The sequence below is a fragment of the Ursus arctos genome, unplaced genomic scaffold, assembly GCF_023065955.2.
Source record: "Ursus arctos isolate Adak ecotype North America unplaced genomic scaffold, UrsArc2.0 scaffold_22, whole genome shotgun sequence".
Taxonomy (NCBI): Eukaryota; Metazoa; Chordata; class Mammalia; order Carnivora; family Ursidae; genus Ursus; species Ursus arctos.
Genome location: NW_026622897.1, coordinates 7,227,657 through 7,242,975, shown reverse-complemented (window position 1 = coordinate 7,242,975; position 15,319 = coordinate 7,227,657). Strand labels below are relative to the sequence as shown.

Here is a 15,319-nt window from a genome sequence, read left to right as displayed (position 1 = left end):
AAGAGAAATGTATATTTCCCTTTCTATTTTTTCACTTTACAAACAGAGCTATTTTTTTTTTTAAAGATTTTATTTTTTTATTTGACAGAGATAGAGACAGCCAGCGAGAGAGGGAACACAAGCAGGGGGAGTGGGAGAGGAAGAATCAGGCTTATAGCGGAGGAGCCTGATGTGGGGCTCGATCCCATAACACCAGGATCATGCCCCGAGCCGAAGGCAGACGCCCAACCGCTGTGCCACCCAGGCGCCCCCAAACAGAGCCATTTTGCATACCTTTTTAAATTTTTTTCTCTAAGAAACCAATATGTTTTGGTATTCCTTTCCCTATACATTTATTTTTCACATTCTTTTTTTTTTTTTTAAGATTTTATTTATTTATCTGACAGAGAGAGGGAGAGAGAACAAGCAGGGGGAATGGCAAGCAGAGGGAGAGGGAGAAGCAGGCTCCTGCTGAGCAAGGAGCCCAATGCTGGGCTTGATCCCAGGACCCTGGGATCATGACCTGGGCTGAAGGCCTCCGATTAGCCCTCACATCCAATTCTTGAATTTCCTGTTCCCTTTCCTCCCTACTACATTGCCTCTGTGGAAGACTATCTGTAATCCAGTCGTGTCTCTTAATTGATCAATGCGTACTCAAAACCTGCCCTAGGCATCATAATAAAAATGAGATTAACCCATTTAGAGTCCTAGAAATAGTCACTGACTTAGCAGCTAGTTACTATTTCACAACTTTTCTATTTCTCTAGATAGATTTTTCCAGCATTTGTTCTGAGGAATTATTGGTAAAAAGATTACATCTCACCTTGTTTAATTATTTAACTAAAAAATACTTCTTGGGGCGCCTGGGTGGCACAGTCATTAAGCGTCTGCCTTCAGCTCAGGGCATGATCCCAGAGTCGTGGGATCGAGCCCCATATTGGGCTCCTCTGCTGGGAGCCTGCTTCTTCCTCTCCCACTCCCCCTGCTTGTGTTCCCTCTCTCGCTGGCTGTCTCTCTGTGTCAAATAAATAAATAAAATCTTTAAAAAATAAGTAAATAAATACATACATACATACATACATACATACTTCTTGATCGGTAAGTTCACTCTGTGTGGTTAACAGAAATAGAGCAATTAAAATAAGGGGCAGTATCTGTAGCAGATCTTGAGATGATGACAGTAATATTGATGAAGATGATTTCTGCTAATAACTTTTAAATGCTCACTATCTGCCACATATTGTGCAAAGCATATTATATTGTTATCTCATGTAATCCTTTCATTTACCTGAAAGATCACTACTGTGTAATTCAGGGTGTTTCAAGTGATCTGAATAATCTAAAACCAAACCTTTCTGTAAAATATATATTCTCGGACTTAAAGTAAGCTGTCATGTATATAGCTGAGGCCAAAATTCACTGCATTTCTGGTTTCTTTTTTAATGTTGTCATTTTTGTAAAAATCAGTGAGCAACCAAGTTGTGATGAAAATAAAATAAATAGTTAAAATAATTGTTTTCATAAAATATATTAATTAAAACTACTTAGGTGGTCGCTTTCGGGCTTAAAACAGCTTCAAGCTTCATTGCTAACTCACTTAAAAAAAGAAAACCATGGGACATGATTTAGCAGCGATTGTCTTTTGTATATTTCAGTGTGTCTTGGAAACTTCATTTGTAGTTTAGCTGCTGGCTATTGGGGGGGGGGGGCTTAATCCCTGGAAGCAACTGTAATGCTCGATATTATTTATTGGAACGCTGATATTGTATACCTGTGCTAGATGGAAAAGGAAGAGTTCACAGGGTACATTTAGTGATAAATTAGGAATAGAATAGAACTTATTCTCTGTACTTAGAAGAAGAAAAAAAGCAAATCTACAGCACAGTGGTACGTGAAGGTTTAAGTTAAGAAAATGCAATTGTTGAAAATACTAAAGAGCAAAAAGTCATGTTGCAGTTAGATGTCCAGGGTTTAGTTTTTCTAGTTCGCTGATTACTTTTTGAATCCTGTTTCTGTGTTTCCAATGCCCTGCACAGTCTTCCTTCTGATTATTGCCTGTGAACACCACCCTCAGAGGGCAGCAGTGGGAGGGAAGCATAAATCAGACAAACCAGTCCTGATGCTCTGGAGTAACTCTGATGATCTAACTAATAACAAGTAATGAAACGCCTTTTTCAGACAGACATCTTGTGTTGAATAATAGTGATGCTGGAAATGCATAGTTCTTTGCCCTTACTATTTAAATTATATTAACCATTAAAGTTGACTTATTTGATCCTTATCACTGTGTGGTAAGGAGGGTAAATATCTTAAACCATGAATTTAAGGCCCAGAGATGTCAAGGATTTGCTGAAGATTTACATATATAATTAGTGTCAAAGGAGAACTAGAGTATCTTCAAATAGTCCTGGATGCAAACATAGGAAAAGTCAACATCCTGCAAGTCACAAACTAATATGTGAATTCCAAAGAAGGTATTCTTTAAAGATTTTTTTTTCTTTTTGCTTTTTTCTGCCCACCCTCCCCACCACCTGCTTAAAACTACTTTGATAGGGCCACCTGCATTACGTAGTGGTCTCCAAGTGTAGGAGCATGTACAGGGGTCATTCAGTCAACAAAAGGATTCTTTATTCCCAAAGTCCCAGGAGGAAACTGCCGTGCATTCTAGTACGTAGCACACATGCTCACAGTGCCAGTCAGCCTAAAGTCTACATTTAGATTTTTCTCTGTGTAGGGCATGAATATCCTTATGGAATTAAAATGAGCCATCTTCGAGACACTATGCTCCTGACACAGGGATTGAAGGACTCCACCACGCCTTCCAACCTCCAGGAGTCCTTCCTCATGGAACAGCTGCCCCGAGAGATGCAGTGCCAGTTCATCCTGAAGCCCAGCCGCCTGGCTGCAGCCCAGCAACTAAGTGGTGAGTTGCTTCTCCTCCTTCATGGGGCCTTTCTAGCAAAATTTTTATTCTTGAAAGCAAAGTTAGTACAAAGGCAAAGACCCAAACTTCTACCCAGATGAGATTTTTTTCTTTTTAATTTGCTGAGTGTTTTGAAGGAAAAGATAGAGTTTTAGAAGATAATTTTATAAACCGGCAGTAGGCGTGATTGACTTGGAATCAACAGCAAGGAGCAGTACAGTCTGTTTCTTCTTTCTTCACTCTTCTTTCCCCTTTAACCTTATGCTCACTGCAAGGTCCAAGGCACCGGGCCGTGCTGCAGGTGCTTCAATGCCTTCTTTGTACTGTAATACATCGACTGTGTGTTCCCCTACATGGTCACATTATAAGCAGGAGTCTGTTGGTGATGGGTGTCAGGAGACTGTGATGCCTTGCATGGATCTGGGTATGGATAGGTCTGGGAAAACTAAGATTTCCACAGAAATCTCTCCTTGTTCTACTAATCTACTCTGAATTCCCTGTGAATATAACCATCTCTTTTACCACTCCATAATAAAGACTCTAGAATGATAAAAATGATATTTAACAGTAAGAGGACCATTACTTACCCCGACCTAATTTTGTGCTTTAAGCCCACAGTCTGAAGGTGAGACTGTATAGGTAAGAGGAAATGTGTTGTATGGGTGGTGTGAGTGGGCTAGCAGAAAACTGATGTTGCGTGTCTGTGGCCGCCTTTGTCACTTTGAACCAGCTGGGGATCCAGTGAACAGTGGCAACCCTTTCGTCTGCATTCCCCCGCACAGGCACACTCCCCCATCACTCGGTGGTGATAACCTAGCCTCCAACTTTATAGTTTACCGCGGGCCGTCGGGGACTGCACCGTCTTGCCAGGGCTCTAACAGCTGCACACGTACCAGTCAGCTTCCCTCCTGGGATGGCAAACAGTCCTGGGGACTCCAGGGCTGTTTCCTCACATCTTTGGGCTGTTTTGAAGGGGTGTTACAGAGACATTACAGTTGTCCATCCACTAACGTGTGAGCTCCGTGAAGGCAGGTATTTTGGTCTGTCTTGTTCAGCGCTATATTCCCAGCACCTGGAACACTGCTTGACGTACGTAAGTACTCAATAAATATTTATCAGATTAATTTATTTATTAATAGGTCAGTTGTTACTGTTCTTCAAAGATACAAAAGGAATGTTGCTTGTATAAGTTGAGGAGAATATTTTATTCTTCTACCTTTATAATCAGGTTTTTCAAAACTGTTTCTCTGTGTCCCTTGTCAATTTTATTTTAATTAATTTGACCAATAATCAGGAGTCAAAAATCCTAAGGGTTTTACCCAATATTGCCAGTGACTTGCTTAATTAAATTGTAGGCACTGTCTGTTTATTAATCCTCTGGTTCTCCCTATTGGAAGTTAGGGTAATAGGGGTTGTAGCTCTAAGATGATTCATGGCAAATAGGATCAGGGATGGAGTAATTATAGATCAATGGTGCCAACGTAGCTGGGCATCAGAATAACCTGTTACAGGTGAACCAGCTCTGTTTTTTTTTTAATACATAAGATTTTGATGAATAGCTGCTTTGGAAACCACTAATTTAAATCAGGAATCAGCAGACTTTTTCTGTAAAGGACCAGATAGTAAACTTTGCAGATCAAGAAACAAAAATCGAGGAAATTATGTATGTACTTATATGACAAAAGAGATTTCCACTCATTTTTTGTTGATATTTAATATATAGTAATAATTGAGTGCAATTTCATGTAATATAGGTCTAGTAATGAGAAGAATTGAATTATTCTGGGAGAATAACACTTTGCATAATTGGAGTACTAAGTTCATAATTGAATGCAAAGTGTTCTGATCTGTAATAAGATTTTATATATTTTATCATCTTTGAAAATATTTTTTCACATAGATAATGCCAAATACTGATTTCATTCTACAAGCATATAATTTTATTTGAGCATATTCCCCTCTTTGAAGGCATTTGTAGAATTTCGTTAGATTATTCTTTTGATATTTGCCTTTTAGCACATCATTGCAGATTAATCACTTCCAATTGAAGATTAGGCAGAAGCTCCTCGATTGCACAGTTAAAGGATCTTGAAATATGGAAATTTCCTTTGCACTTGCATTGAGGTCGGTAAAATACCACTGGAACTATAGTTTGAGCAGAAAATATATCTGCTACAAATTTGTATAAGAATGGAGATCTTGCTTCTCTTAACTTTTGACAGCATGAGAACTGTAAAAACAGTTCGACGTTACTTGTGATTAAATGTCAGTTGTTTCAAAATGAACCTTTCAAAAGTTTTATATGTAAGCATTTTTTTTTTGCCTTGTAATTTAGGTTGAATTCATTAAGAAACATCATCAAGTTTGCAGTAAAAACTAATTTCCAAAGCCATTCACCACGAGGAAAATTCTTCTCATTCATAAAAATTTCAATCTCAGCCCCTAGTTCAAAGATTACTATAAAACTTTACCCCTGCTGAGCTTTTGAGCTGCTATGTGATGGCACAGGTCAGGCTCCTCAGCTTCTGTTTCTGAAAAAAAGTCACAGAAATGGCAGTGGGTAAGTCCAGGAGAGTGAATGAAGTTTACTGTTGAAACTACTGATCCAGTAACACCTGATAGATGCAGATGTTTCCCACACAGTACTACTGATGAATAATGCAGTAAATAACCATAGGCATTAAATACTACTTTTCGAAAACTTTGTAAATTTGTCAGATTACGTCTTTTTCTGCTCCACACACTTCGAGCACCATTGCAGATTCCACTTCAGGTTGTACTGAAGTATTATTAATTTCTCAAATCCTTTGAAAATATTCTCATCTTTCGTTGTTCCATGCAGACTAGTCAAGGCTAACACCTCAGTCACTTCAAACAAAGCACTGACTTCTCAAATAAACAACTGAGTAGTATTGGTAACATCTGCCAACTAATCAAGAACCAAGGACAGTGGCTTAAAATAATTTGTCTTGTTTTTTAGTTTCCTATTAATATTACTGGGAATGTCTTCAACTATTCAAGCAGCTGTTCTCACCATAAGGCTGACAGTCTTTTTTTCTTTTTTTAAGATTTATTTATTTACTAGAGAGAGAGCATGCAGGTGCACAAGTGGGGGGAGGGGCAGAGGGATAGAATCTTCAAGCAGACTCTCTGCCGAGTGTGGAGCCAGATGTTGGGCTCAATCCCACAACCCATGAGATCACAACCTGAGCCAAAACCAAGAGTCAGATGCTTAACTGACTGAGCCACCCAAGTGCCCCAGAAGGCTCATAGTCTTAAGTCCAGTTTCTCTGTACACATCCCTTCATCTACTGCAAGCACACAAAATTTAGGTAGCTCCACATTGGTAAATGGCTTTCCTTGCATTACTAACAATGAGCCACTCAGAAACTGACTTTTGTTGGAACCTCATTTTTGTTTTGTTTTGTTTTGTTTTGTTTTGGGGAAGAAATTCTGCAGTGCTGAAATATTTTATTTTTAATATCCTGAATTCTTATAATCAATAATTTCTTCTGAGTTGGAAATATTATGATGAGTTCTTGGTATGATCATGTCAACATTTATTGTGTTCTTTTACCACATCTGTTATATTGTTGCCTGATTAGCACAATACTTTGCCACTTATTGCAACAACAGAGTCATTTGCACTGCTCTGTGCCTTAAAAGCTCAACACTAAACATGACAGGTAATAAAAAATTTAAATTTTACAGTATCAGGATATACAAGGCACTCAAAACACTATCCAGGTATAAATGTGTCACTGTAGTTTGCTGTATTGAGCACCATTGCAAAGCAATGAGAGTACCACTGATGGTCTTTGTCACAAGTACTCAGCTCTGCCATTAAGCATGAAGTGAAAGCTCTCATGGATAGTAATACATAAATGAATGAATGTAGCTGTGTTCCAGCAAGAATGTTATAGGTTGTAGTAAAATTTGAATTTCATATAATGTGTATGTGTCACTGAATATTCTTCTTTTGATTTTTTCAACCTTTTCAAAAATGTGAAAACTTTGCAGACTATCCAAAAAGAGGTGGCAGGCCAGATTTGGCCCGTGGAGCATGGTATGCTGCCCTCAGATGTGGAATTTTGTCAAATGCCTTTTCTATGTCCATTGAAATAATCATATGATTTTTATCCTTCATTTTGGTAATGTGGTGTATCACATTGATTGATTTGCCAATGATAAACCATTCTTGCATCCCCGGAATAAATTTGAACGTGGTGTATGATCCTTCTAATGTATTGTTGAATTTGGTTTGCTAATACGTTCTTGAGATTTTTGCATCTGTGTTCATTAGGGATATTGGCCTGTAATTTTCTTTATTGCATCTTTGTCTGGTTTTGATATCAGGGTAGTACTGGCCTTTTAAAATGAATTTGACACGGACACCTAGGTGGCTCAGTTGGTTAAGTGTCTGCCTTCGGCTCAGGTTGTGATCTCAGGTCCTGTGATCGAGTCCCATATCGGCTTCTTGCTCAGCAGGGAGCCTGCTTCTCCTCTGCCTGCCATTCCCCCTGCTTGTGGGCTCTCTCTCTGATAGATAGATAGATAGATAGATAGATAGATAGATAGATAGATAGATAAAATCTATCTTTAAAAAAAATAAAGTGGATTTGATGTGAATTTGATGGTATTCCTTCCTCTTCTATCTTTTGGAAGAATTTGAGGAGGAATTTTATTAATTCCTCTTTGCATATTTGGTAAAATTCCCCGGTTAAGCCATTTGGTCTCGGACTTTTGTTTGTAGGAAGGATTTTAATTACCGATTCAATCTCCTTACTGTAACTGGTCTGTTTAGATTTTCTTTCTTCCATTTTTCAGATTTGTAAGATTGTATGTTTCTAGGAATTTATCCATTTCTCCTAGCTTGTCCAATTTGTTGGTGTATAATTATTTATAGTTATCTTTTGTATTTCTGTAGTATCAGCTGTAATGTCTCCTCTTTCCTTTCTGATTTTATTTATATGAGCCTTCTCTTTTTCTTGGTGAGCTAGCTAAAGATTTGTCAATTTTCTTTATCTTTTCAAAGAAGCAGCTCTTGGTTTCATTGATTTTTCTCTCATCACTTTAGTCTCTGTTTCATTTACTGCTGCTCTGATCTTTGTTATTTCCTTCCTTCTACTAACTTTGTGCTTTATTTATTCTTTTTCTAGTTCCTTGAAGTGTAAAGTTAGGTGGTTTATTTTAGATTTTTTTTTTCCTCCATTAAACATTTTTTTTTTTATGATTTTTTATTATATTATGTTAGTCACCATACAGTACATCCCCGGTTTCCGATGTAAGGCTCGATGATTCATTAGTTGTGTATAACACCCAGTGCACCATGCAATACGTGCCCTCCTTACTACCCATCACCGGTCTATCCCATTCCCCCACCCCCTTCCCCTCTGAAGTCCTCAGTTTGTTTCTCATAGTCCATAGTCTCTCATGTTTCATTCCCCCTTCTGATTACCCCCCCTTTCTTTATCCCTTTCTTCCCCTACCGATCATCCTAGTTCTTATGTTCCATAGATGAGAGAAATCATATGATAGTTGTCTTTCTCTGCTTGACTTATTTCACTTAGCATTATCTCCTCCAGTGCTGTCCATGTTGTAGCAAATGTTGAGAACTCGTTCTTTCTGATAGCTGAGTAATATTCCATTGTATATATGGACCACAACTTCTTAATCCAGTCATCTGTTGCAGGGCATCTCGGCTCCTTCCACGATTTAGCTATTGTGGACATTGCTGCTATGAACATTGGGGTGCATATGGCCCTTCTCTTCACTACGTCTGTATCTTTGGGGTAAATACCCAGTAGTGCAATGGCTGGATCATAGGGTAGCTCAATTTTTAACCTTTTAAGGGACCTCCACACTGTTTTCCAGAGTGGCTGTACCAACTTGCATTCCCACCAACAATGTAGGAGGGATCCCCTTTCTCCACATCCTCTCCAACAATTGTTGTTTCTTGCCTTGTCTATTTTTGCCATTCTAACTGGCGTAAGGTGGTATCTCAGTGTGGTTTTGATTTGAATTTCTTTGATGGCTAATGATTTTGAACATTTTTTCATGTGTCTGTTAGCCATTTGTATGTCTTCATTGGAAAAGTGTCTGTTCATATCTTCTGCCCATTTTTTGATTTGTTTATTTGTTTCTCGCGTATTGAGTTTGAGAAGTTCTTTGTAGATCTTGGATACCAGTCCTTTATCTGTAGTGTCATTTGCAAATATATTCTCCCATTCCGTGGGCTGCCTCTTAGTTTTTCTGACTGTTTCCTTGGCTGTGCAGAAGCTTTTAATCTTGATGAAGTCCCATAAATTCATTTTATCTTTTGTTTCTCTTGCCTTTGGGGATGTGTCATGAAAAAGGTTGCTTTGGCCGATGTCGTAGAGGTTGTTGCCTATGTTCTCCTCTAGAATTTTGATGGATTCCTGTCTCACATCGAGGTCTTTCATCCATTTGGAGTTTATTTTTGTGTATGGTGTGAGATAGTGGTCAAGTTTCATTCTCTTGCATGTAGCTGTCCAATTTTCCCAGCACCATTTATTGAAGAGACTGTCTTTTTCCCACCGGATGTTTTTTCCTGCTTTATCAAATATTAGTTGCCCAAAGAGCCGAGGGTCCATTTCTGGGCTCTCTATTCTGTTCCATTGGTCTATGTGTCTGTTTTTGTGCCAGTACCATGCTGTCTTTGTGATCACAGCTTTGTAGTACAGCTCGAAATCTGGCATTGTGATGCCCCCAGCTTTGTTTTTCCTTTTCAACAGTTCCTTGGAGATTCAGGGCCTTTTCTGTTTCCATACAAATTTAAGGACTGTTTGTTCCAGTTCTTTGAAAAATGTCCTTGGTATTTTGATCGGGATAGCATTGAAAGTGTAGATTGCTCTGGGTAGCATGGACATTTTAACTATGTTAATTCTTCCGATCCATGAGCATGGAATATCTTTCCATCTTTTTATGTCTTCCTCAATGTCTTTCAAGAGTGATTTATAGTTTCTAGAATATAGGTCCTTTACGTCTCTGGTTAAGTTAATTCCAAGGTAACGTATGGGTTTTGGTGCTATTGTAAATGGGATGGATTCCCTAATTTCTCTTTCTTCGGTCTCGTTATTCGTGTATAGAAATGCAACTGATTTCTGAGCATTTATTTTGTATCCTGCCACGTTACTGAATTGCTCTATAACTTCTAATAGTTTGGGAGTGGCTTCTTTTGGGTTTTCCATATAGAGTATCATGTCATCTGCGAAGAGAGACATTTTGACTTCTTCTTTGCCAATTTGAATACCTTTGATCCCTTTTTGTCGTCTGATTGCTGTTGCAAGGACTTCTAGTACTATGTTGAATAATAGTGGCGAGAGTGGGCATCCTTGTCGAGTTCCTGATCTTAAGGGAAAGGCTTCCAGCTTTTCCCCATTGAGAATAATATTTGCAGTAGGCTTTTCATAGATGGCTTTTATGAGATTGAGAAATGTACCTTCTATTCCTACACTCTGAAGGGTTTTAATCAGGAAAGGATGCTGTATTTTGTCAAATGCTTTTTCGGCATCGATTGAGAGGATCATATGGTTCCTGAGTCTTTTCTTGTTGATATGATGTATCACGCTGATTGATTTGCGAATATTGAACCACGCTTGCATCCCAGGTATGAATCCCACTTGATCGTGATGGATAATCCTTTTAATGTACTGTTGGATTCTATTAGCAAGTATCTTGTTGAGGATTTTGGTGTCCATATTCATTAGGGAAATCGGTCTGTAATTCTCCTTTTTGATGGGGTCTTTGCCTGGTTTGGGGATCAAGGTAATATTGGCCTCATAGAATGAGTTTGGTAGCTTTCCTTCTGTTTCTATTTTTTGAAATAGCTTTAGGAGAATAGGTATTATTTCTTCTTTGAATGTTTGGTAGAATTCCCCAGGAAAACCGTCCGGGCCTGGAGTTTTGTTATTTGGAAGGTTGTTTATCACTGACTCAATTTCTTCATAATTAATTGGCCTGTTTAAGGAATCAATTTCTTCCGGTTTCAATCTTGGTAGTTTATAGGTTTCCAGGAAGGATTCCATCTCTTCCAGATTGCTTAGTTTATTGGCATATAGCTGTTGATAAAAATTTCTAATAATCCTTCCAATTTCAATGGTGTTCGTCGTGACCTCTCCTTTTTCATTCATAATTTTAATAATCTGGGTCCTTTCTCTTTTCTTTTGGATAAGTCTTGCCAGTGGTCTGTCAATTTTATTGATTCTCTCAAAGAACCAGCTTCTAGTCCTGTTGATCTGCTCTACTGTACTTCTGGTTTCTGCTTGATTGATTTCAGCTCTAATTTTGGTCAATTGCTTCCTCGTGCGTGGATTAGGCCTGTCCCTCTGTTGCTGTTCCAGCTTCTTGAGGTGAGAATATAAAAACTGCATTTTAGATTTTTCTATTCTTTTGAGTGAGGCTTGGATGGCTATGTATTTCCCCCTTAGGACTGCCTTTGCAGTATCCCATAGGTTTTGGACTGTTGTATTTTCATTCTCATTGGTCTCCATAAATTGTTTAATTTGATTTTTGATTTCCTGGTTTATCGAGTCATTCCTGAGCAGGATGGTTCTTAGTCTCCAAGTGTTTGAGTTTCTTCCAAATTTTTCCTTGTGGTTGAGTTCCAATTTCAGAGCGTTGTGGTCTGAGAATATGCAGGGGATAATTTCAATCTTTTGGTATCGGCTGAGACCTGTTTTGTGTCCCAGAACATGGTCTATTCTTGAGAATGTTCCATGGGCATTAGAATAGAATGAGTATTCTTTGGTTCTGGGGTGTAGTGTTCTATATATATCTATGAGGTCCAACTCGTCGAGTATGGCATTCAAAGCCTTTGATTCTTTGCTTAGTTTTTGCCAGGGTGTTCTGTCTATTTCTGATAGTGGAGTGTTGAGGTCCCCTACTATTAATGTATTTTTATTTATATGTCTCTTTATTCTGGTTAAGAGTTGGCTTGTGTATCTTGCTGCTCCCCTGTTGGGGGCATATATATTTATAATTATCATATCCACTTGTTGAATACTTCCCTTAAGAATAATATAGTGCCCTTCTGCATCTCTAACTATAGTCTGTAGTTTAAAATCCAATTTATCTGATATGAGAATTGCTACCCCAGCTTTCTTTTGAGGTCCATTTGCGTGAAAGATGGTACTCCATCCCCTTACTCTCAGTCTGAATGCATCTTTGGGTTTGAAATGAGTCTCTTGTAGACAGCAAATGGATGGGTCATTTCTTTTTATCCAATCTGCAACCCTGTGGCGTTTTATGGGATGGTTCAAACCATTTACATTAAGACTGATTACTGAGAGATATGATTTTAATGTTGCCATGTTGCCAGTAAAGTCTTTGTTTGTATTGGCTGTGACTTTCTGTTCTGTATCACTCTTGGGGCCTTTTTACTTTTATAGAACCCCCCGTAATATCTCCTGTAGGGCTGGTTTCGTGGTTACGAAATTGGTTAGTGACTGGCGATTCTGAAATGTCTTTATTTCTCCATCAATTCTGAATGACAGCCTTGCTGGATAAAGGATCCTTGGCTGCATGTTTTTCTCTGAAAGAGCTTTAAATATGCTCCCCCAACCCTTTCTCTCATTCCAGGTCTGTGTAGACAGGTCTGACGTAATTCTGATGCTTTTGCCTTGGTACGTGAGAAATTTCTTTGCCCTGGCCGCTTTCAATACTGTATCCTTGCATCTAATATTTGCGAATTGCACTATGACGTGACGTGGCGTAGGTTTGTCGTGGTTGAGCTTGGGAGGGGTCCTCTCTGCCTCTTGGACACGAATGTTTGTTTCCCTTGCTAGATTAGGGAAGTTTTCAGCTACAATTTGTTCAAATATCTCTTCTAGACCTCTGTTTTTCTCCACCCCCTCGGGGATGCCGATGATTCTAACATTGGATCGTTTTATTGAGTCAGTAATCTCCCGTAACCTACATTCGTGGGCATGGATTTTTTTAAGACCATCTTCTATTTTCATTTTTTCCTCTATTAACCCATCCTCCAATTCACTAACCCGTTCCTCTGCTTCTGCGACCCTGGCCGTCAGAGCCTCTAGTTTTGCCTGCATTTGGCTCATAGAATTTTTAATTTCTGTCAGATTCGCTCTCATTTCTGTCCTTAGGGATTCTATATTCTCAGTAACCTTTTCGTTAATAGTTTTTTCAATTCTACTCATCATTTTGACCATCGTTACTCTGAATTCCATTTCTGATAATTTGGTTACATCCATATCCATTATTTCTGTGGCAGAGGCCACAGACTCACTGTCTTTTCTTTGCTGGGGGGGGGCTTCTCCTTCTTGTCATTCTGATGAAGAGAGGTTGCGGGGTTTCCAGAGCCCAAATTATTGACTGGGTCCCAGGCCGTGCCCCTTGTTTTATAGGGATCTTAGGGATGTAGGCTTCTTCTTTAAAGATTTTATTTATTTATTTATGTGGCAGCCAACCAGCGAGAGAGGGAACAGAAGCAGGGGAGTGGGAGAGGAAGAAGCAGGCTCCCAGTGGAGGAGCCCGATGAGGGACTCCTTTCCGGAACGCCGGGATCACGCCCTAAGCCGAAGACAGGCGCTCAATGACTGCGCCACCCAGGCGCCCGGGTTGTGGGCTTCTTGATTTTTCAGCCTGCCTTCTGGGGGAGGGGCCTGCCGCGCCGATACTCAGGCAGCCCTGTTTGGGTAGTGTCTCCGTGTCCCCTGCGAGGGGGGATGGGGATGGGCACTCCCTGAGCCAGTATTTCCAGGCTTTTGTTCTCTGGCGGCTTTCCCTGGCGTTCTGCTGTGCCTCTTCTGAGAGTCAGAGCAGCAGCGGCCAAATTTCAGCCTCTGTCACAGAACAGAGGGATTGCGGCCCGTTCTCTACTAATGTTCTGGCCACTTTAACTCTGTTTCTGTTGCTGCTGCTCAACCCTGCAGCGTCCCGGGATGTGCGCCTCACACCCGGCGTCCCAGCCCTCATGTCCAGGGCCAGCGCGTCTCTGTCCTTTGTGTTTCTAATGCCTCCAGCCGCCCCGCGCGCGCTCCCGGATCTCCCGGTCTCAGTCTGGATCCAGTGAGCGCACCGGGATTCCGGTGTTCCGCGAGATGCCTGGTGGCGCACGCACCCGGCTCAAGATCTCAGTCTGCTGTTTTGCGGGTGCCGTCCGCGAGCCCCGCCCGCTCTCCCGTGCAAGTGGCTACCGCTTCCCGGCACCCGAACGCGGCGGCTCCCTCCCCCTTCTGTTTATCTTCCGATATCTGTGCACAGTTTCATGGCTCCCTGCTTCGTACCTCAATACTCAGCGCTGGAGATGTTCATTTGTAGAGATCCAGATGCGTCTTCCTGCGTCTCAGGCTGGTTTCTGTGGTTGTTTAGGCTGGTCTGGTACCTATCCAGCTCGACTCGGAGGACCGGCTGAAAACGGTGTCTCCTACTCCTCCGCCATCTTAACTCCTTCTTCCTATTTTAGATTTTTTGTATTTCTTGGGATAGGCATTTATTTCTATGAACTTGCCTCTTAGAATTGCTTTTCTGCATCCCAAAAGTTTTGGTATGCATATTTCCATTTTTATTTGTCTCAAGGTATTTTTTATTTTTCTTTAAAATTTTTTTGACCCTTTAGTTTTTCAGTGGTTGTTTAATCTCCACATATTTGTGAATTTTCCAGTTTTCTTTTTGTAATTAATTTCTAGTTTCATATCATCTTGGTCAGAAAACATGCTTGATATAACTTCACCTTCTTAAATTTGTTAAGACCACTTTTGTGGCCTAGTATATGATCTCTCCTGGAGAATTTTTCCATTTGCCCTTGAGAAGAATGTGTATTCTGTTCTGTTTAGGTGGAGTGTTCTGTATGTATGTTAAGTCCCTCTGGTCTATCATGTCATTTAAGGTCAGTATTTCCTTATTAATTTTTTGGTCTGGATGATCTGTCCATTGATGTAAGTGGGATATCAAAGTCCTCTACTATTATTAGATTGCCATCTACTTAATTTCTTTAGGTCTGTTAATAATTTCTTTATATATTTATGTGCTCGTATTTGGGGTGTGTAAATATTTACAAATGTTATATCCTTTTGTGGATTGACCTCTTTATCATTATGTAATGCCCTTCTTTGCCTCTTATTACAGACTTTGTCTATTTTGTCCAATGCGACATAAGTATACCTTCTCCAGCTCTCATTTGGTTTCCATTTGCATGGAATATCTTTTTCTATCCCTTCATTTTCAGTCTGTGTATGTCCTTAAGTCTGAAGTGATTCTCTTAGAGGTTGCATATGGATGACTTTTGTGGATTTTTTTTTTTTGACCCATTCGACCGCTCTATGTTTTCTACTCTAATTGGAGCTTTTAGTCCATTTACATTTAAAGTAATTATTGAATAGATATGTGCTTCTTGCCATTTTGTAATTTTTTTTCTGGCTGTTTTTTAGTTACTCT

At 39.7% G+C, this 15,319-nt stretch overlaps 1 protein-coding gene across 3 annotated transcripts in view; it reads left to right on the top strand.

Moving 5' to 3' along the window:
* Positions 1 to 15,319, top strand: part of ARHGAP20 (Rho GTPase activating protein 20) — a 133,311-nt gene that overhangs the window by 96,187 nt on the left and 21,805 nt on the right. For all 3 annotated transcript variants that reach the window (XM_026505797.4, XM_057316697.1, XM_057316698.1), the window contains one exon: positions 2,714 to 2,902. In XM_026505797.4, the coding sequence (XP_026361582.1) occupies positions 2,714 to 2,902 (189 nt within the window). The remainder of the gene's footprint in view (positions 1 to 2,713; positions 2,903 to 15,319) is intronic.